The sequence below is a fragment of the Melitaea cinxia genome, chromosome Z (genome assembly GCF_905220565.1).
Source record: "Melitaea cinxia chromosome Z, ilMelCinx1.1, whole genome shotgun sequence".
NCBI lineage: Eukaryota > Metazoa > Arthropoda > Insecta > Lepidoptera > Nymphalidae > Melitaea > Melitaea cinxia.
Window position 1 is genome coordinate 4630248 of NC_059424.1, and position 23477 is coordinate 4653724.

Sequence of the window (23477 nt, forward strand, 5' to 3'; positions counted from 1 at the left end):
TTGAGGAAGGTTCAACGACGTGTGGTCGGAACTTACTGTAGTGGCGGGAGTGGGGCCACTTTACCTCTTTCCCCTCATTTTTCATTAATCAGTCAATACATATAATAAAAATGTAAATGTAATAGGTTTGTACACGCATATCTCAGAAACATCTTATCTGATTTAAATGCGGTTTTCAGCAACAAATCGCGGTAAGTTTCACTTAAAATTTAATGCTTGTTTCACCTTTATCAAATTGATAAATAAAAAAGTAATGCCAATTTAAAAAATCACGAACATGTAAATACGCAAACGACGGTGTTTATAATCCAAAATAAACCAAAATATATATCCTAAAAATGCCGTCACAAAACTCTTCTAATAAATATACAAGCGACCCGACCCGGGTTCGCACGAGTGAAATGCTGGTACTTAATATACTACAGAATGTCTTTATATACAACGTTCACAGCATTTTTGACATCAGACAATATCAATAAGTTTTCTTTAGAGGTCTTACTCTTGAATACATAAATTTCGGTTTTAGTCTTATCTTAAACCTAATTGACTTACTATGAATGCGGTTTAAAAATTAATCTTTATACACACTAAATACGAATATAAAATTTCCAAAAAATTGTCGCGCCAGCCCCCCGGCCGGTACCGCCGCAACCGTTACGCCGCTACTCCCGGCATTTTAAAACTGTAATATCTTCGAATTTTTTTAGATAAATTACATTCTGTTAAGGGCTTAATTAATCTATATAAAATACACAACGTATTTATACCTACTTAATTGGATAAGGATTAATTCTTCTGCCATTATTTCCCGTAAAAAGTTAAGGATAAAAAATGGTCATTGTGGGCTATCCCTAGGAGATAGACATATACCATCGCGGACTTTTTTGTAGATCTTTTTATAGCTTTTCTTATAGTGTAGTTCATTGTTTTGACCTACCTCGAAGGGTTTAGCCAGCGTTTGCAATGAGAGCGGGAAAAAAATGTGTTCATTTACGACATCACATTGGAACCTTCTAAAATTATCGGTGTTTCTCTACTACATTATGCATATATTACATATAAATATATATCTGTATTTTGAATCACTGTATCTATTATATTTAAAAAATCCGCATCAAAATCCGTTGCTTAGTTTCAAAGATCTGAGCAAGCGAAGCAGGGAAGCGATTTCGTTATATACTATGCAGTGATAATCTATTCTTTTTATATTATATGCGTAATTAGAGAAATATATCTTAATAAAGTGTCTTTTCATTATTTAAGAACAGGTATAAAATAAAAATCTTCGCTATGAGGTCAAAAAGAATCAGAATATCTGCAAATCAGGTGTTGTAATGAAGGCAACACTGTCTTTCCTATACATGTGTTTTTTATTTATATGTATGGATAGGAGAGTCAGTAACAGCCTTTGTTACATCGGCATCCATCAAGAAAAACTGTTAATACATAAGTTTAAGACTAGTTACTAAATAAAAACTATATAATACTATGTTATTGCTTGAAGAATTGCTTCACACGAAGTATAATTTTTTCCTCTTTAATTGAAAGGAGTGTATCGAATAAGAGTGTATGTTGTATTTACTGTATTTATACTCATTTTTATGTTCGCCACTTATCCGCATATCCTTGTGCCCTTTCCAGCCAAAATAATTGTACATTTCAGAAAGAATTCTCTTCATGTCACATAGCTTCCGCTGGTGATAGGAGAGCTGGAACATTTGTAGTTGTGAAATAGATTATTTAAGTATATTTCACAGTTATAATAATGTTCTAGCATTCTTAGCACCATTTTCCGCTGGCAGGATTTATACAAAAATTGTAGGAAAATATTTACTTTTAAGTATTACTTAGTAAACGTATAGAATATTGTTAAGTTTCAACAAATGTAATATTATTTTCAAAGAGATATTTGTATGTTACATACCTTTTGTGTTACATGTTGTAAACGTGAGTTGGTGAATTTGAACGAATATTAGTTTGCTACTTATCGCTTAAACACTATCATTTACTCAATATTCAAATATGTACATACGTACAGGAAAGAGCTGCTTCTGACAACAACTTATACGAGTTGTTAACAGAAGTGAGATCGGGACTTTATATCTTTTTGCATCAATTCATTGTTATTAGAAATATTGTAATTAATGCAAGGGCAAACTATAAATTGCCGATCTCTGTTGAGGAAGGTTCAACGACGTGTGGTCGGAACTTACTGTAAGTGGCGGGAGTGGGGCCACTTTACCTCTTTCCCCTCATTTTTCATTAATCAATCAATACATATAATAAAAATGTAAATGTAATATGTTTGTACACGCATATCTCAGAAACATCTTATCTTATTTAAATGCAATTTTCAGCAACAAATTATGGTAAGCTTCACTTAAAATTTAATGCTTGTCAAATGCCTTTATCAATTGACTAGCTTCTGCGCGCAACTTTGTCCGCGTGGAACAGAGGCGCGCGCAACACTTGATCATTATTTTGCTGCGATGTTATTTTAAAATTTCGATATCTCCTGAGATACTCATTGAAATCGAATTATGTAAAGGGCTATTTTGTTTTAAATTAAATACCAAATTTGTAACAAAGGCTTTGTTACAAATTTGGCATCCATCGAGAAAATCTGTTAATAAGCTTAAGATTAGTTACTATATAAAAATAAGCCATCTAACGTTTGGAATTGGAACTGTAGGTTATTTCAAGGTTTGAAGATTTGATGACATTTCCGATGTAACAGAAAGTTAGTTTTATGTTTGACATTTATGAAATGGGTCGCTTTTCGCTCGAACAAAGTTGGGAAATATTAAAAACTTATTTCCAAAGTGGTGAGTCTTCTACTCAAACTGTAAGAAATTTAAAATTTGACAAAAAGGATGTGCCATCAACGCAGTTTGTGGATCAATTTGTAAAGCGAGTTCGTAAAGCTGGATCCTTGTTGAATAAAGTAACCTGTGTACGTACTCGTCCAGTGCGCTCAACCGAAAACATCGCTGCTGTTGGTTAGAGTGTGCGTGAGCAACCATCAACATCAACTCGTCATCGTTCTCAAGAATTGAACATTTCACGCTGTTCTTTGAGAAGAATGTTGTATAAAGATCTCGGTATGAATGCGAAAAATATCTGACTTGAGGTATGCCGATGATACTACTCTTCTCACTCAAACAAAAGAGGACATGGAACATCTGCTGACACTTCTAGAGACAACAAGCCTCTCCTTTGGATTTACGATCAACAGAGATAAGACCAAGATGATGATAGTGGGTTGAGCCGAACTAAACCATCCTGACACCTCTATGATTGGCAACTGTGAGGTTGTCCAATCTTATGTGTACCTCGGTTCCACTATTGCAAACATCGGAGGATGCGAAGACGAAATTCGAAGGAGATGTGCTATTATAAGATCTGCCGTTGGCAAGTTTAAAAGAGTCTGGTGCAACCGTAATATCACCAAAGCCACGAAAGTTCGCCTAATGAGAAGCTTAAGGCTAGGTATTCCTGCAAAAGTAGGCATTTAGCGCTGAGCCGGCCGCGTGTAATAATACTTCGCGCGGACACTGCTGCAGTGAACTCGCATTGCAAACGTGACCCCGCCGTCAGTGACACAGTGCAGAATTAAGCAGTAGGATAATTTTATTTGGCTTTAAAATAGAAAGGCATTTATTATGATCATTTTTTATAGTATTGATAAATAATATCTAGTTTCGTAAATAAATGAAAGAAGTAAAGGATTTTAAGGTTATTTATTTTAAAGACTGTTTGACATAAATAGAATAAAGGGTATCAAATGAAACAAATTACATTTCAAATTTAAAATATTATTATGTATCATCTCAATAAAATAGTCTGTAATTAAATTAGTTCTCCGATGTTGATGAATTTTAAAATTACTTCATCGGCATAGGCGTAAAAATATAACAGACAGACTGACTTTTGAATTTTGTAATTATATTTACTTAAAATAAAAAATAATTGTATGTGCTCGCAAACGAAAAAAACCGACTTCAATTACATCGACAAGTAATAGAATGTAGATGGACGAAAAAATAGTCAAGTATCAACGCGTTATCAAAGATTACTCAAAAAGTAGTTATCAGATCTCAATAAAATTTACATGTGACCACATGATAAACATCAGCTTTCGATTAAGTTAAAAAATATCAAAATCGGTACATCCAATAAAAAGTTATGCAGATTTTCGAGAGTTTCCTTCAATTTCTCTAGGATCTCATCATCAGATCCTGGTTTTCTTATCATGGTACCAAACTAGGGTAGCAGTAAAAAGTTATGCAGTATAATACAACGTAGGTCGACGAAAAAAGCGTCAAGTAAAAACGCATTATTAGATATAACTCGAAAAGTAGTTGTTAGATCTCAAATAAATTTAAATGGGACCAAATGACAGACACCACCTTTCGATTAAAAAAAAATTGTCGAAATCGGTCCACCCAGTCAAAAGTTCTGAAGTCACATACATTGCAGTTGAATTGAGATCCTCTTCCTTTTTGGGAAGTCGGTTAAAAATATAATTTAAATTATTCATTTTTAGCTGTGTACGAGTGTAAGGTTTGACATGTAGCGATGCTTAGTTTAAACTAGTGTCAAAATTATTTTAAAACTCATTTAATTTTAATTGGCGTGTGCTTTGTGCCAGCATTGAATCATCAGGGTTATCAGAGTTAGGATTAGGGGGATCTATGGCAAGCATTTCATTTTCCTTTTGACTTGATATGTCTCTAATGGGTATACCTCTTGCATTTCTACTATTATTTCAGGCAGCAAGCAATTTATATAAAATGTTAATAATTTAGGTTTCATATTAGTATTCCAAAATACATCATCTTTTTCTATCAATTGTGTGTATATTTTTTCATTCTCGCCTGCCCATATGGCCTAAAGACACTTTTGTCGTTCTGATACGTGCAACTGACCTTGTATTTGGTGATACCAGTTAATTTTTTTATTAATTGTGGTTGTTTTAGTATTTTTATTATACTTTTAAATTTGTATCTTGTTTTCTTCTTCGAAGTCCTTTTTTATATGCTGCAATTGGACACTTGACTTCGACAATAGTATCATGTCCAATTAAGCCGTCAGGAATTGCCCCTATAAAAGGGTAATCTTTGTCAATAAATAAAGCACAAGGTGCAATGATAACACCTTCCTGCTGTTGTAATTGCTGCAAAGCTTGTTGCTCATGCTCGACTCCGTGTGCAACAGTCGTGACATGGGACAAATTTTTTCTGTAAAGTAAGTTTTTTACAAGAGGAGCTGTACTTGAGGTTACTTTTCTTTTGCATATAAGGCCTAAGTTTGAAGCAGTTACTAGGTTTTTTCTGATTTCAAGCCACTCACCGCTGTCTCTCCGCAGTATCGTAGATCTTTCTACCTTGTGTCTGTCAGATGTAACAGTTTCTAAATTTTTTAGTAATTCTTTCTTTGCTGTTTCGTATTCTTTTGGCGACATATCAGGCGCTGAACAGGTTGAACCATAGTCGTTTTGCCCATTGTTTAAATCTTTTAGCACTCTTCGTTTCTTTACTGGGTTTTCCATATTTAATTTTCGTTTTTTTGCACGTCGTTCTTCAATTTCTTTTGCTTTACCTCCAGAAGTGTTATCTTTTAAAGCAGTTTGGATTGTTGATACTGCAGCTTTCGTGTTAAACGAAACAACGGCGGCTGCACACCTTCCTTGGTAGCCACCTTTTAAAGCAAAATTTATTCTTTTGCCTCCAGTAAATTTTGCTATTACGCTGTTGAAGCACTCTACCTTATTTGTATTCACATTTTCGACCAAACTTCGTGCTTTTGAAGCTACGTTGGACACAATTGCATTGATCCAATTGATTGATCATTGATATATTATTAAATATGTTTATATGCGAGCGACAAAGACTAAATATGGGGAGTATATGGGGAGTCGGTGTGCGAAATTCTTCGTACTCCGCGTCCGTACTATAATAAGTGAATGGTTCCATATAATGTATTTATTATTCTTCTTTTACAACCTACTGATAAAGTTAGACTGTGGTCAGTAGGTACGGATATTGAATCCGCACTAATATTAAAAATACGAGAAATAAAAGTTACCATTCTTTGTTCGCTATATTTTTCTTCTTCAACCGTGAATGTTTGATTTTTTTATTTTTTTATTTCCCATTTTCACAGAACAATCACAAAAAATATATTCTTATTGTACTTAATATTTACAGAACTAACCTAAGTAACTACTAACCTTAATGATTAACTTAACCTACTAATATTATTGGTTCTATTAATCAAAATTATTATAATATGAAAATATGCTTTACGCAACAGAAGGGACTCGCGCGCAAAAAATCGTCACACGTCCTATCTCGGTAACGTCCCGCTGGACAATGCGAGCGCCCAGCGCGGATCGAAAATCACTTGAAAAATCGATAAAAAATTAATAAATTTATTTAAAAAAAAAACATCGGGTGTAATACCTCCAGTTATATATGACCTTTATTTAGGTAAGTAACTCATAATATTAAATCAGTTATTTTAAAAATAAAACCGAAAATAGAACATAATATGACGCGAAAAGAGGTAACTTTGCGAATTTATTCTATCGAGCCAAATTTATCAAATCATGTTTCCATCGGATATAATCCCTAAAGTATACCCTAAACAATATTAATTAAATTTATTAGATTACAATTTCACTGTTTACTATTTCAAAAATGAATAACTAGAAACGTGTTCTGCAGGAATACCTGAAACAGCTCCCCTTAATCTTCCCGATATTTCTTTATGGCGCAGAAACGTGGACGGTTAGACTCAAAGACTGACGCAAAATCGACGCACTTGAGATGTGGTGCTGGCGGCGACTGCTGCGGGTCCCTTGGACAGCGTTTAGAACCAATATTTCGATCCTAGAGGAATTAAAAATCAAGCAGAGATTGTCGTCGACTGTGCAAACTCGAATCCTGAAATATTTCGGACACGTTGTTTGAAACGAACAATCCATAAAGCGACTCGTTATCCAAGAGCAGGTAGAGGGCAAGCGGTCACTCGGTCGATCACCTACGCGTTGGACAGACCTCATCAAAGCTGCGACTCAGACCTCCATAGTCCAGAGTTCTCGAGACGTTGAAAACCTCATCAAGTGGAGACGTATAGCAGGGGCTGCTTTAGCCAATGAATCATCGTCAACCACGACCACTCTGTCAAGAGTGAACGACTGAAAAGAAGATGAATGCGTACAAAGTTCAATTTGTGCAAGAGCTGAAGCCGCATGATCATCCGATGCGTTTTCGGTTTGCTCAATGGGCCGAAGACCGCTTGATCGAAGATGGGCATTTTTACCAAAAAATCATCTTTTCAGATGAAGCTCATTTCCACCTCGGAGGATACGTCAATAAACAAAATTGTCGTATCTGGGGCTCTGAAAATCCACACGTCATCGTCGAGAAACCAATGCATCCACAACGAGTGAATATCTGGTGCGGATTTTGGTCTGGCGGCATTATTGGGCTATTATTCTTCGAAAATGAGCAAGGAAACGCCGTTACAGTGAATGGCGATCGCTACCGCGCCATGCTAAGCGATTTTTTGTTTCCCAAAATTGAAGAGGATGACATAGACGACATTTAGTTTCAACAGGACGGCGCAACGTGCCAAACAGATAACGTAACAATCGATCTTTTGCGCACTATTGTCGAAAATCGCATAATCAGCCGAAATGCTGATGTCAATTGGCCACCTCGAAGCTGCGATTTGACTCTGTTGGACTTTCTTTTTGTGGGGAGCCGTTAAGGACAAGTGTTACGCTAACCATCCAGAAACGATTGACGACTTGAAACATGAAACCGAAGTTACCATTGACGAAACAGAGGCTCAAACAATCGAAAATGTACTAAAAAATTGGACTGAGCGAATGGGGTATTGTAAGGCTAGCCATGGCAGTCATTTGAATAATGTTGTCTTCTATTCCTTAATGGAAAGGTTCTAACCTCATAAAGTTGAAAACTCATAACTTTGAAAAACTATTCATTAGTATTTTTTTTATAGTCGATTCAAATTCCAAATCTTAAATAGCCCAGCCTGTATATAATACTATGTTATTGCTTGAAGAATTGCTTCATACGAAGTATATTTTTTCCTCTTTAATTGAAAGGAGTGTATCGAATAAGAGTGTATGTTGTATTTACTGTATTTATACTCATTTTTATGTTCGCCACTTATCCGCATATCCTTGTGCCCTTTTCAGCCAAAATAATTGTACATTTCAGAAAGAATTCTCTTCATGTCACATAGCTTCCGCTGGTGATAGGAGAGTTGGAACATTTGTAGTTGTGAAATAGATTATTTAAGTATATTTCATAGTTATAATAATGTTCTAGCATTCTTAGCACCATTTTCCGCTGGCAGGATTTATACAAAATTGGAGGAAAATATTTACTTTTAAGTATTACTTTGTAAACTTATAGAATATTGTTAAGTTTCAACAAATGTAATATTATTTTAAAAGAGATATTTGTATGTTACATACCTTTTGTGTTACATATTGTAAACGTGAGTTGGTGAATTTGAACGAATATTAGTTTGCTACTTATCGCTTAAACACTATCATTAACTCAATATTCAAATATGTACATACGTACAGGAAAGAGCTGCTTCTGACAACAACTTATACGAGTTGTTAACAGAAGTGAGATCGGGACTTTATATCTTTTTGCATCAATTCACTGTTATTAGAAATATTTGTAATTAATGCAAGGGCAAACTATAAATTGCCGATCTCTGTTGAGGAAGGTTCAACGACGTGTGGTCGGAACTTACTGTAGTGGCGGGAGTGGGGCCACTTTACCTCTTTCCCCTCATTTTTCATTAATCAGTCAATACATATAATAAAACTGTAAATGTAATAGGTTTGTACACGCATATCTCAGAAACATCTTATCTGATTTAAATGCGGTTTTCAGCAACAAATCGCGGTAAGTTTCACTTAAAATTTAATGCTTGTTTCACCTTTATCAAATTGATAAATAAAAAAGTAATGCCAATTTAAAAAATCACGAACATGTAAATACGCAAACGACGGTGTTTATAATCCAAAATAAACCAAAATATATATCCTAAAAATGCCGTCACAAAACTCTTCTAATAAATATACAAGCGACCCGACCCGGGTTCGCACGAGTGAAATGCTGGTACTTAATATACTACAGAATGTCTTTATATACAACGTTCACAGCATTTTTGACATCAGTAGTGCTATTCTGTAAGAACATTTTCGTGTCTCGACAGCGGAATCCGCGGTGAGATATCAAATTCGTATTTATTGAAACTCGACAGTCCCATAGCGCCACACTTGTGAGTGCGGCGACGAGTCGAACCCTTTTGCGTGAGAACGTTGACATATAATAGTATGAATTCGGTATTCTGTAAGGGGATTTACCGCTTCATACATCACAATTCGAGACTTGATTCGACACTTGACTTCATGCACATATTCTAAAATAAAGTCATAAGAAAAGAATATCGATAAAATAAACACAGCTCTAAATTGCCGCTCTTCGATTCGACACTCACTTCACATCGCTTGTGCGTACGGAATGTTTACAGAATTCCAAACCAAGGTCAAGTGGGTTCACTTTCGAAGTGAGCGCTGTCACTCAGGTGAAGCTCGATATCGAAATGGTTATTTACAGAATAGCCCTGCTGACAATATCAATAAGTTTTCTTTAGAGGTCTTACTCTTGAATACATAAATTTCGGTTTTAGTCTTATCTTAAACCTAATTGACTTACTATGAATGCGGTTTAAAAATTAATCTTTATACACACTAAATACGAATATAAAATTTCCAAAAAATTGTCGCGCCAGCCCCCCGGCCGGTACCGCCGCAACCGTTACGCCGCTACTCCCGGCATTTTAAAACTTATATATAAATATCTTCGAATTTTTTTAGATAAATTACATTCTGTTAAGGGCTTAATTAATCTATATAAAATACACAACGTATTTATACCTACTTAATTGGATAAGGATTAATTCTTCTGCCATTATTTCCCGTAAAAAGTTAAGGATAAAAAATGGTCATTGTGGGCTATCCCTAGGAGATAGACATATACCATCGCGGACTTTTTTGTAGATCTTTTTATAGCTTTTCTTATAGTGTAGTTCATTGTTTTGACCTACCTCGAAGGGTTTAGCCAGCGTTTGCAATGAGAGCGGGAAAAAAATGTGTTCATTTACGACATCACATTGGAACCTTCTAAAATTATCGGTGTTTCTCTACTACATTATGCATATATTACATATAAATATATATCTGTATTTTGAATCACTGTATCTATTATATTTAAAAAATCCGCATCAAAATCCGTTGCTTAGTTTCAAAGATCTGAGCAAGCGAAGCAGGGAAGCGATTTCGTTATATACTATGCAGTGATAATCTATTCTTTTTATATTATATGCGTAATTAGAGAAATATATCTTAATAAAGTGTCTTTTCATTATTTAAGAACAGGTATAAAATAAAAATCTTCGCTATGAGGTCAAAAAGAATCAGAATATCTGCAAATCGGGTGTTGTAATGAAGGCAAAACTGACTTTCTTATACGTGTGTTTTTTATTCATATGGATAGGAGAGTCAATAACAGCCTTTGTTACAAATTCGGCATCCATAAAGAAAACCTGTTAATAAGTTTAAAATTAGTTACTAAATAAAAACTATATAATACTATGTTATAGTTTGAAGAATTGCTTCACACGAAGTATATTTTCTTCCTCTTTAATTGAAAGGAGTGTATCGAATAAGAGTGTATGTTGTATTTACTGTATTTATACTCATTTTTATGTTCGCCACTTATCCGCATATCCTTGTGCCCTTTCCAGCCAAAATAATTGTACATTTCAGAAAGAATTCTCTTCTTGTCACATAGCTTCCGCTGGTGATAGGAGAGCTGGAACATTTGTAGTTGTGAAATAGATTATTTAAGTATATTTCACAGTTATAATAATGTTCTAGCATTCTTAGCACCATTTTCCGCTGGCAGGATTTATACAAAAATTGTAGGAAAATATTTACTTTTAAGTATTACTTAGTAAACGTATAGAATATTGTTAAGTTTTAATAAATGTAATAATATTTTAAAGGTGATATTTGTATGTTACATACCTTTTGTGTTACATATTATAAACGTGAGTTTGTGAATTTGAACTAATATCCCGAGTAGAAATTTTTTCGTCTTCCTTAAAAGGACCGGACCAGGCATGCTTGATCAGAACTAGATAAGGCATGTAACGCAGATGATTGGTCTAGACCCGATCAGAATGAGATGAGATTTCCTGATCCGGTCCAGATCAGGCAATCTCATCTCATCCTGATCAACTGGTTCGGTCCGGCTCTTTTAAAAAACACGAATGTATATTCTTGAAAAAATTACATAAGCGAAAAAAAAGCGAATTGATATTATAATATGTGTAAATGTTACTTAACGTAATTATTATGATATTTATTTCCGTTTACTTTTCCAATATTATTTATTTATGTTTTTACTTTAAAAATTTTTAATTTTTTTTTCATTTTTATGTTATTAATAAATTATTATCATTAATTAAATTTTATTTATTAACTTCTAATAATTAACTATTTCGTATTACTTGCGACTGCTCCACTGTGTAGAAATGGACTCCCTGCTAGACTGTCCTGATAACTGTATATATACTAAGTGCGCTTAAAAACATTAATAGCGTGATTCAGGCTCAGTTCGCGGAATTTCTTTCAGGCTATCCTGACCTCGACCAGACCGGGTCCTGATCCAGTATGCCTTACCATACTTGATTATATTTTACATCAGGCTATCCTGATCTGGACTAGACCGGGTCCTGATCCAGTATGCCTTACCATACCTGATTATATTTTACATCAGGCTATCCTTGTCTGGACCAGACCTGGTCCTGATAGAGCGTGCCGGATCTGGCATGCCTCATTCTATCCTGATCCGGTCTAGATACATGATCTGGTTGAGCCTGACCTTTTTTCTAGTCGGGACAAGTTTGTTACTTATCGCTTCACTATCTTTTACTCAATATTTAAATATGTACATACGTACAGGAAAGACCTGCTTCTGACAACAACTTATACGAGTTGTTAACAGAAGTGAGATCGGGACTTTATATCTTTTTGGATCAATTCACTGATATTAGAAATATTTGTAATTAATGCAAGGGCAAACTATAAAGTGCCGATCTCTGTTGAGGAAGGTTCAACGACGTGTGGTCGGAACTTACTGTAGGTGGCGGAAGTGGGGCCACTTTACCTCTTTCCCCTCATTTTTCATTAATCAATCAATACATATAATAAAAATGTAAATGTAATATGTTTGTACACGCTTATCTCAGAAACATCTTATCTGATTTAAATGCAATTTTTACCAACAAATCGTGGTAAGCTTCTCTTAAAATTTAATGCTTGTTTAACCTTTATCAATTGATAAATAAAAAAGTAATGCCAATTTAAAAAATCACGAACATGTAAATACGCAAACGACGGTGTTTATAATCCAAAATAAACCAAAAGATATATCCTAAAAAGGCCCAAAGTCACAAGTCTACTAATAAATATACAAGCGATCCGCCCCGGGTTCGCACGGGTGAAATGCTGGTACTTAATATACTGCAGAATGTCTATATACAACGTTCACAGCATTTTTGACATCAGACAATATCAATATGTTTTCTTTAGAGGTTTTACTCTTGATTACATAAATTTCGGTTTTAGTCTTATCTTAAACCTAATTGACTTACTATAAATGCGTCTTAAAAATTAATCTTTATAGAGACTAAAGTACGAACATACAATTTCAAAAAAATTGTCGCGCCACACATTGGTCCCGATTTAATAAAATATAGACATTGATGCTAGAGGCACGAAAATTTTTCTGATGGTTAACACTACGATAACTAATAAGACAAAAAAATATTATTATCCTATCACGACTCTTTCTTGGTAAAAAGAAAACAATTGCTTTGTTTTGTATGAAAGAAATTACATATCTGTTAATTTCTCGAAATTCTTAAGAGTTGTCGAGATGGCGATCACACATGTTAGAAAAAAAGTGATTCTGAGTATTTCATGCGAAGATACTTTCTGCTTATCTCTGCATACTTTTGAGTTATTGCGGGTTCAAAAATCATTAATCATCATATCAAATCATATTTTATTATATCGGGACCACTGTGCGCCAGCCCCCGGCCGGTACCGCCGCAACCGTTACGCCCCTACTCCCTGCATTTTAAAACTGTAATATCTTCGAAATTTTTAAGATAAATTACATTCTGTTAAGGGCTTAATTGATCTATATAAAATACACAATGTATTTATAGTACTTAATTGGATAACGATTAATTTTTCTGCCATTATGTCCCGTAAAAAGTTAAGGATAAAAAATGGTTATTGTGGGCTATCCCAATACAGGATCAGGTGGTTAAGACGAAAAACTACCGAAAGCACATCCTGAAGGATGGTATTCCTGACTTCTGTCGAGCTTGTCGTCATCCCGGTGAGTCACTTAGGCGTGTGCTTTGGGGTTGTTCTGCGCTTGCTAACACTGAGTATTTGCACAGACATAACCAAGTGGCCAAGATTCTCCACCAAGAGCTTGCTCTTAAGTACGGTCTCCTGGAACAGAGGATGCCGTATTACCAATACTCACCGGTGCCAGTACTCGAACGCGACGGAGTGCGGCTCTACTGGGACCTTCCTATAGCTACAGACAGGACTGGCGAACAAGCCTGATATCATAGTGATGGACAGGGCACGGTCGAAGGTGTTTTTAGTGGACATCACTATTCCGCATGACGGGAACCTCGTGAAAGCCGAAACTGAGAAAAAACGTAAATATCTGGATCTGCTCCACGAGATTGTCGACATGTGGGATGTGGGGTCCGCTGAAATCATTCCTATCGTAATATCTGCCAGCGGTTTGATCCCGGTTAGCCTCGCTCACCATCTGAGGCAACTGGAGATCCGGGACGGTTCGCTCGCAGCCAGGATGCAGAAGGCGGTGTTACTTGACTCGGCTAGGATTGTCCGCCGGTTTCTCAGCCTACGGCCCTAACCCCCGGCCGTTTGATCTCCCTGCCGGGGCGTATTCCTCTACCCGCTTATTTTTATATATATAAGTATAAATAAATTTACTATAGTATTTATATAAGTATTTATTATAATATATGTATCTATTATATATTAAGCGGGTCGAGTAACATCCAGTCTATAATAATTATAATAATAACAATAACAACAATAACAAAATTTATACATTACTAAATTATTTATAGATTATAATATAATAAATTATAAAAAATATATAAAAATATAGAATAAAAAATATATAAATATATTAGAAATTATATCATATAGGTATATAATATTAATATATATGATATAATTTCTTCCTAAAACTATACAACCAATATTAATATAATTGAGAAAGAAAAAATTATTAAATTATTTATACATTATTATTAATATGTGTTAATAATTTCTTCCTAAATATTTATACATTATTAATATGTGATATAATTTCTTCCTAAAACTATATAATTAATATTACCATAATTGAAATGTTTCTTAGATGTCACAATTAAATAACTATCTCTAAGATCATTAAATTATTATCCTAAATTCCGTAATACGATACAATTCGATAAGTGATACGATATAATTCCTAAATAACACAAAGTAACTTCCTAAATAACTTCTTCTCTCGATAACATCGCAATACAGAATGAGTAAGCTTGACGTGTGTCACCGACGTCGAGCCGAGTAAGTTCGCGATCTTAAAAACCGCGCGTCTATCAGTCCCTTTACGAGCGAAATTTCAAAGTTGTCGGATCGCCAACGAACTTACTAGGCGGTTTTAAAGTTAAGCGCCGGCCCTCCGGTCGGTACCGCCGCAACCGTTAAATTTTCATTTAAAATACATTATGTTAAGGGCCATATTGATCTACAATTATTTTAAATACACAATGCATTAGGATTAATGCTGTATTGCTTAACATCGCTTCGTAAATAAGCCATTATTTCTCGCAAAAAGTAAGGGATAAAAAACGGTTATTGTAAGCCCTGAGAGATAGACATATACAACCGTGAACTTTTTTATAGCCCTTCTTATACTGTAGTTCGTTATTTTGATCTACCTCTTAGAGTTCAGCCAGTGTTTGCAAAGTAAAAAAAAGTGTGTCTATATACGACATCATATTAGAAACCTGTAAAATTATCAATGTTTCACCTACTATATTATGCATGTATGTATACAAATAAATAAAATTCGAGTGTCAGTTTGTAACATTAAAATAACCGCTTTTTACTAAATGCATATGGATGTATACACGGTAACTATAACAAAATAACATTTTTTACAATTTTTATCTGTCTGTCTGTCTGTCTGTCTGTTTGTTCCAGCTAATCTCTGAAACGGCTAGGCCGATTTTGATTTGACTTTCACTGACCGAAAGCTGATGTAATAAGATATAACTTAGGCTACTTTTATTTTAGAAATTTATTTATTTTATAACTCTGTGAACTGAACAATACTTTTTAACTAATTCTAGGCGGACGTAGTCGCGGGCACAGCTTATTATATATATAAACGTTGTTTTTGAATTTCTGTATCTATTAAAAAAACTGTATCAGAATCTTTGAAATAATTTAATATTTGAAAATTTTCTTAGTTTTAAAGATCTAAGTATTCAGACAGCGATAAGTGATTTCGTTTTATACTATGTAGTGATAATCTGGTCTTTTTTATTATCTGCGTAGTTATAGAAATATGTGTTAATAAAGTGTCTTTTCATTGTTTAAGAACAGGTAAAAAATCAAAATCAGAATATCTGCAAGTCAGGTGTTGTAATGAAGGCAGTATTGCCTTTCCTATACATGTTATTGATATGTACAGGATAGTCAAAAACAGCCTTCGTCACAAATTCGGCATCCATCAAGAATCCATCAAATAAGCTTAAGATTAGTTTTTAAATAAAAACTATATAATACTATGTTATTGCTTGCTTCACATAAGAAATAATTGCTTCACACAAAGTTTAATTTTTTCCTCTTTAATTGAAAGGAGTGTATCAAATAGAGATTATTTTTATGTTCGCCACTTATCCGCATATCCTTGTGCCCTTTCCAGTCAAAATAATTGTACATTTCAGAAAGAATTCTCTTCTTGTCACATAGCTTCCGCTGGTGATAGGAGAACTGGAACATTTTTAGTTGTGAAATAGATTATTTAAGTACCTATTTTTCACTTCTAAATGTTCTAGCATTCTTAGCACCATTTTCCGCAGACAGGATTTATACAAAAACTGTAAGAAAATATTTACCTTTAAGCTTTACGTTGTAAATGTATAGAATATTGTAAAATTTGAACAAGTGTAATATTAGTTTAAAAGAGATATTTGTATGTCTATACTAATATTATAAAGAGAAAAGATTTGATTGTTTGTTTGCATTCAATACAAATGGATAAAGAGACTGTGCGATAAAATTGTAAAACTGTGATTTAATATCATTACAGCCTATACAGTGCACTGCTGGACATAGGCCTCCACAAGTTTACGCCAAAAATAGCGTGAACTCATGTGTTTTGCTCATAGTCATCACGCTGTGCAGGCGGCTTGGTGACCGCAGTACTGGCTTTGTCGCACCGAAGACGCTGCTGCCCGTCTTCGGCCTGTGTATTTCAAAGCCAGCAGTTGGATGGTTATCCCGCCACCGATCGGCTTTTTAAGTTCCAAGGTGGTAGCGGAACTGTGTTATCCCTTAGTCGCCTCTTACGATACTCACGGGAAGAGAGGGGGTGGCTATATTCTTTAGTACCGTAGCCACACAGTACACCGATTTGTGACCGAGTGATTTGATATAAAACTGTAAAATTGTTATTTGCTGTGAACGCTTTGTAAAATGAAAAAAATAAAAAATATTCAAATAAATAATAAAAATTTGAAGTATCAAGAAGAATCTCCGATCAGATAGAAGAATATTGGTTTTTTCTTCAATATTATAGTAATATATCGATATTTCAATAAATAAATTGTTATTTTAGTATATAAAGGTTAAATACCAAGTACTTATCACACATTTGGAGACTTCGTCATAAAACGCATTTTCACACCCCATCGTCAAACATTACAGAGGATAGAATGGAAAATTCCATAAAATGGATAAAACTTCATAGATTTTCTTACATGGCTAGTCAAGCTATCAGCAGAGTAAATTAAAAATATTGATTCATGATATAAGAAAAATGTAAAAATTATATTTACTTTGAGAAACTCTTGTTGATTTTTTAGTTTTAATTGTGTATGTGTCCTAGTTGTTTTAAATGTTAGTTTGGAATAAAAGGAAGACTCTCCAATATTGGTTTTTTCTTTGGTACTACTAAACCGTCAATTATTCAATGAATATATCGACGTTTAAGTACTCGAAAGGTTAAATGCCTAACACTACACATACAAAGACGTTGACATCAACAGAATTAATAAATAATTTCAAGTTTTTTAAATGTAATTATGTATTATCAGTGTTATATATGTTATTTCATTCTCAGTTCAGTGTATAAGAAGAATCTCCGACCAGATAGAAGAGTTTTGTTTTTTTTTCTTACTAACACAAATTGATGATATAGTGATAGAATGGGTACACTTACACCGCATATATGACGACGTCGTCATCGAACAACTTCTCTCATTTCATCCTCAAACATTACAGAAGAGCGACACAAATTACCAACTTTCTCATTATCATTTTTCCTAAAAATCATCATATTAACACACTAAGGTTTAAGATAACTGCATCCCTTTTTAGAAAAACCTCACAATTACTCCACATAAATTATATATCATATAATTGCTTGCTCTACCGTCAATGACAACTTAAACATTTTATTATCGTTTTTGTAAATTAATTAATTATTAAAATTATATGTTTGACGACTTTAATTTTTAAACAACGTCAACATGGTTGACAATTATTATACTTTTTTTAGTGCGAATTATTCGCGCGGGTATTGTTAGTTTTATTTACTTTAAGAACTCTTGTTGAATTATTCTAGTTTTGTAAAGTGTAATATATATACGTGTAATATATGTTATAAGTGTTATACGTTATTTTAAAATAAAAAGAATAATGGCCGACCAGACAGAAAAATATTGGCTTTTTCCTTAACATCATTACTTTGTTAATTGTTCAATTAATAAATTAATAATTTAGTGATGGAAGGGATAAATGCCTTACACCACAGATATGAAGATGTCGTCATCAAAAAAAATCTCATATCTCATCGTCGAACATTACAGAAGAATCCTCAGAATAAATAAATCTTCATAGATGTTCTTAGTGACTAGTCAAGCTGACAGAAGAGTGCAATACAAATTACTGACTTGCTTATGATAATTTTTTCTATAAAGTTTATTTATTTTAAAAAACAGGTGTTGAATTTTTCAATTTTTTTAAGTGTAGTATGTGTTCTTAGTGTTATTTACGTAAGTATTTTTGTAAATTAAGAATAATCTCCGATCAGATAGAAAAAAAAATTTTGCCTTAATATTACTATTTCGTCAATTTTTCAATTTATAAATCAATGATTTCGTAATAGAAAAGGTAACTTACATTGCACATACGAAATTAATAATTATTATTAATAATTAATTAATTTATTAATTATTATGTCATTAAACAACTTCTCACATCTCATCGTCAAACACTACAGAAGATACCACAAAATGAATAAGTCGAATGTGGCGATATCTATAGCGGCACATACGAACTGACGTGCCTTACATCGCGATGTTGAAGTTATCTGAGCGATTGGACACATGTACCCGACAACAACTGGGGAGGCAGTAGCCCACCAGACACAACACCCATCTGGTCAGAGGATCCTTCTTTTACGATGGTGGATGAGGAACTTTAGACCCTGTTCCTCGCACCCCCAAATCGAAAAATTATCGTTTTTAATATAGATTTTAAGTATTTACTTTAAAAAAGTCTTGTTATATTTTTCTAGATTTTTGTAGTGTCATATCTGTACTATAAATAAGTGATATATGTGTCATTTTGAACAGAAAAATATTGGCTTTTTCCTTAACATCATTACTTTGTTAATTGTTCAATTAATAAATTAATAATTTAGTGATGGGAGGGATAAATGCCTTACACCACAGATATGAAGATGTCGTCATCAAAAAAAATTTTATATCTCATCGTCGAACATTACAGAAGCACTAGCTGAAACCACAGATATACAGATTTTAAGACAAAATTATTCACCGTATAATAAAAATCCATGTGGCGGGGTTAGTGCGTAAATGTATTTCCCCATCTATCAAAAAAAAAAAGGTTTTGTTATTTTAATACAATTATTTTTTTTTTATGTTGTAATAACAAAGATTGATTTGTCAAAAAAACTGAGTTACCTTACATACTGTTTTGTAATTTGTAATTTGTTAAAAAAAAACTGTGTTACTTTATTGTTTAATAGGTGATAGATTTCAAAAAAAAAAAAAAAATAGATTTAAATATTTTGTTGCACACAGAATTATCAGTTTTATTTTTAGTTAACAGATAGTCATTCAGTGAAACAGTTTAGCTTTATAGATCAAACAGTACTCGTATATTAAATTTGACTTATTTGATGAACAATGATGGTTAATTTCGAATATTTGAACAGAAAAAATTGGATTTACAGTTTTAGGATTAAATACTACCCCTTTTAAAATACGCCACTTAATAAAATAAGTAAAAAATAATAAACATGATTAAAAGTGGATTAAGCTCCAGCCGGTTTGCTTCACAGAATATGCCTTTGCTCAACTCTAGCTGTGCCCCGCGACTTATATATTAATTATATATGTATAGAATATAGAAGGCGTTGCGTATTAAGTAAAATTGTATTTGCTTCGTTATCCTATTTTTGTAACTCTATCGTCAAAGTCTTCAAAAAAGTTTTCAGGCGAAGAATACCGTAATAGCGACAGGGGGATATCCTCGTATGTACTTCTCCTGCACCGCGGCGCACACTTGTACAGGAGACGGGTGTGCTATGGCTTCTAGAGCTGGAATACCACTTCAAGACCTGGAATTTATACAGTTCCATCCGACTGGTAACTATAATTTTATTGACATCACTTAGAAACATTCGATAAAGATTAAATTGAAATAGAATTAATTAAAGTAGTGGTCGCCCAGTGGTCGAAATTCGACCATAAATAACTAATATTTATATTTTAATACATGAATTTATTATGGTTATAATTCACATTAAGTAAAGACAAAAAAATCTATACATTTATACATTTACTAGCTCTGCCCGCGACTTCATCCACGTGAAATTTAACAAAAAAGTTATTGTTCACTTCGCAGAGCTATAAAATAAATAAATTTCTAAAATAAAAGTAGCTTAAGTTACTTCTTATTACATCAGCGATCGGCCACTGAAAGTCCCGTCAAAATCGGTCCAGCTGTTTCAGAGATTAGCCGGAACACATCGCCGTGTATACATCTATACGCATTTAGTGAAAAGCCTTTATTTTAATATTACATAAACAGACACTTCAATTTTATTTATTTGTATAGAAACATATTAATAATTTGGAGTCCTATGTTCAGCAGTGGACTGCGATAGGCTGGGATGATGATGATGATGATACAGATATTTGCTGTGGTCTGGGTGTTAGTTCAATCCTTGTAGTTCCCCCCACCATGCCTCAGAGAGCATGTTAAGCCGTCGGTCCCGGTTATTATCATGTACACCTGATAGCGATAGCTACTCATAATAGTGAATATATCCACCAACTCGCATTGGAGCAGCGTAGTGGATTAAGCTCTGACCCTTCTCCTACATGAGGAAAGAGGCCTATGCCCAGTAGTGGGATATTACAGGCTGAAGCGTATTAATATATAGACAATATGCATATTAAGTATAATTTTAGACCTAAAATAGTTTTAAAGTTATTACTTCTATCCACTTTTTTATATGTTTTTTGAAGTTTACTGCCTAACAAACTATATAAGGGAGTGAAATTGTACAAAACATTTTATGTAAGGTAAAGATATAATACTTTACCAGCATTTATTTTATCGATAAAAATAGTAAGCGTCAATTGATTTTAATTTTTAAGTATTATAACATTAAATATATTATTAACATTTTAATTATTTCATATCAGTGTAATTATTCTTAAGAAGTGAATTTCAGTCGCTAGTCGGAGCTGACACAACGCTTGTATTTTCAAATTTCTATATTTACAATCTCTTTTAATTAGTCAAAATAAATTTAGTTTATTGATTTACTTTTTAACTTTTTAACAAAAAAAAAAGGATCATTCTATATTAACGTATAGCAAAGGTGAGAGTAACCACATCAAATCGTGTAAAACTGTCGTTTAATTTCAGGTTAACATTTTTATCATTGCAGGTATGTATGGTTCTGGGTGTCTAATGACGGAGGGTTGTCGTGGGGAAGGAGGCTTTATAGTGAACAGCGAAGGAGAGCGGTTCATGGAACGCTATGCTCCCAAAGCTAAGGATTTAGCTAGTCGCGATGTTGTGTCGAGGTCAATAGCAACTGAGATACGACAAGGTAAATACAAAGAATTTTTATTTTTATTTTTTTCTATTTTTTTATATTTTTTCTTATAATTATAAATAAAAAATAGAACTACTCTAGTAATATAGAGCAACATTGCTTATTAGTGATCATCTTTAGAATAAATATCTCTTTGGATTTTAAAATTAACGATGTTATTTGTAAAGTATTTTATAAGAGAATAATAATAAAAAAATTAAACTTCATATTGACCTACAAATTAATTCGGTCCGTTTTTGAGCGTAAAAATGTATAAATTTGAAAATATCGTAAACGAACTGATTAATCAAAGTACTGACTCAAGAAAGCTGGTACTTTTCCTCATCTCTCAGTTAATTGTTGGATTTCATTTCTGAAAATATTTCATCTATTGAGGTTATCCGAATTTTAGAAAGAACTGAACATTTTTTCGAAAGAAGAGAACTGTTCACTTATCATCCTGAATCCATTAAAACGACCTCTAATCCTAAAGAGGCATGTCCGGCAAACATAACAGGGATAGTGAAATCTCACGCATACCCGCTATTTTATAATTTTTCACTAATACCCTAATAGAGTCCGAACGTTATTGTGTAAGAAAATAACTTTTTCCTGTCTTTCCTCGTATAGTGGACATTTTTATCGCAAGACTCGGTTCGAGCGGATTCCTCAGATGTTAGGTGTACATAATAAACAATACCCTTTTGATCTCATCAGATGCACGACATTACCCTCAAAACGTGGACTTTCGTTTTGGTATTCATACTGGAGTTAATAACAACGATTGAAAGGCTTGGCGACTGGCGTATTCTGTTTCTTTTTAGGGTTGTTATAGAATAAATACTTTTTATTTTTCATCACAATCAGGATTAAACCTTTCTTTTTAGCTTTTGAAGCAGTTGTTCACTTTCAGTTCATAAAACAGATAACAACATTTTAAATTATTTTCGTGTATTATTATTATAGTGAAACTTTTTATAGTGTCACTACTAGTGATTATGTAAACTTTACTTGTGCTTAAATCTGATTTTAATTGGCTACTGTGTCACATTTCTATTTATCGAATTCCTTACAATTTCTGGGGTAAAACTTTTTTCAACACAAAATAACCAATCTTGAAACTTCACCTTGAAATTTATCAGTTGGAACATTGTTACTTTAAGGTACTGTAAGCATTTTTCGTGCTACAAATACTATAAATTTATTATAATAGACAAAGCAGGTGTTAAATACCTGCGCGAAGCCAGGGTGGGATGCTAGTAATAAATAATACGAACGTAATGATAATTTTGTGACAAAACTAACCATTTTTTTTAAGGAATCAATCTAATTTATCTAGTAACACGTGTACGAGACAAATACAAGTCTGCTGTGTATTAGTATCGATGTAAATTTTTTTTGATTGATTTATTTACAAAAGGTATTTAATTTCGCCGCAAATAATATCACAAGTACAAAACAAAGAAAAGCTAAATATGTGATAAAAAATTTCTTTCTTAAAATATTATAACACTTAAATTGTACATAATATTTTGTTGAGACAAAAAAAAATATTATTATAACTGAACAATTTTTGAAGTGACACTTCTATAGGTGCATGAGAGTAAAATTTTTACGGGTGAAATGGCAACTTTTTGATGAAACGGCAACGTTTTTGTCGGTGGCGCTGGAACGGAAATCTAAAGCTTTAGATTTGTATAAATATAATCGAGACTTAAAAATTAGTTTACCAAAGAAGTTTCACTTCTGACATGTGTACTTTTTACGCGCGCACTTTTGTATTATTATTATTTAAAATATACTGCTTAACGATACACAATAGCACAGTCAAATTAACGTTGAAATCGAAATATTTTTTTTAATGTGTGAAATATTTGA

At 33.3% G+C, this 23477-nt stretch overlaps 1 protein-coding gene across 1 annotated transcript in view; it reads left to right on the top strand.

The window, feature by feature from the left end:
- The window catches only part of LOC123668513 (succinate dehydrogenase [ubiquinone] flavoprotein subunit, mitochondrial-like), a 107256-nt gene that overhangs the window by 70856 nt on the left and 12923 nt on the right, over nucleotides 1-23477 (top strand). The window contains exons 6-7 of the mRNA XM_045602248.1: nucleotides 19979-20136; nucleotides 21450-21614. Of these exons, the coding sequence (XP_045458204.1) occupies nucleotides 19979-20136; nucleotides 21450-21614 (323 nt within the window). The remainder of the gene's footprint in view (nucleotides 1-19978; nucleotides 20137-21449; nucleotides 21615-23477) is intronic.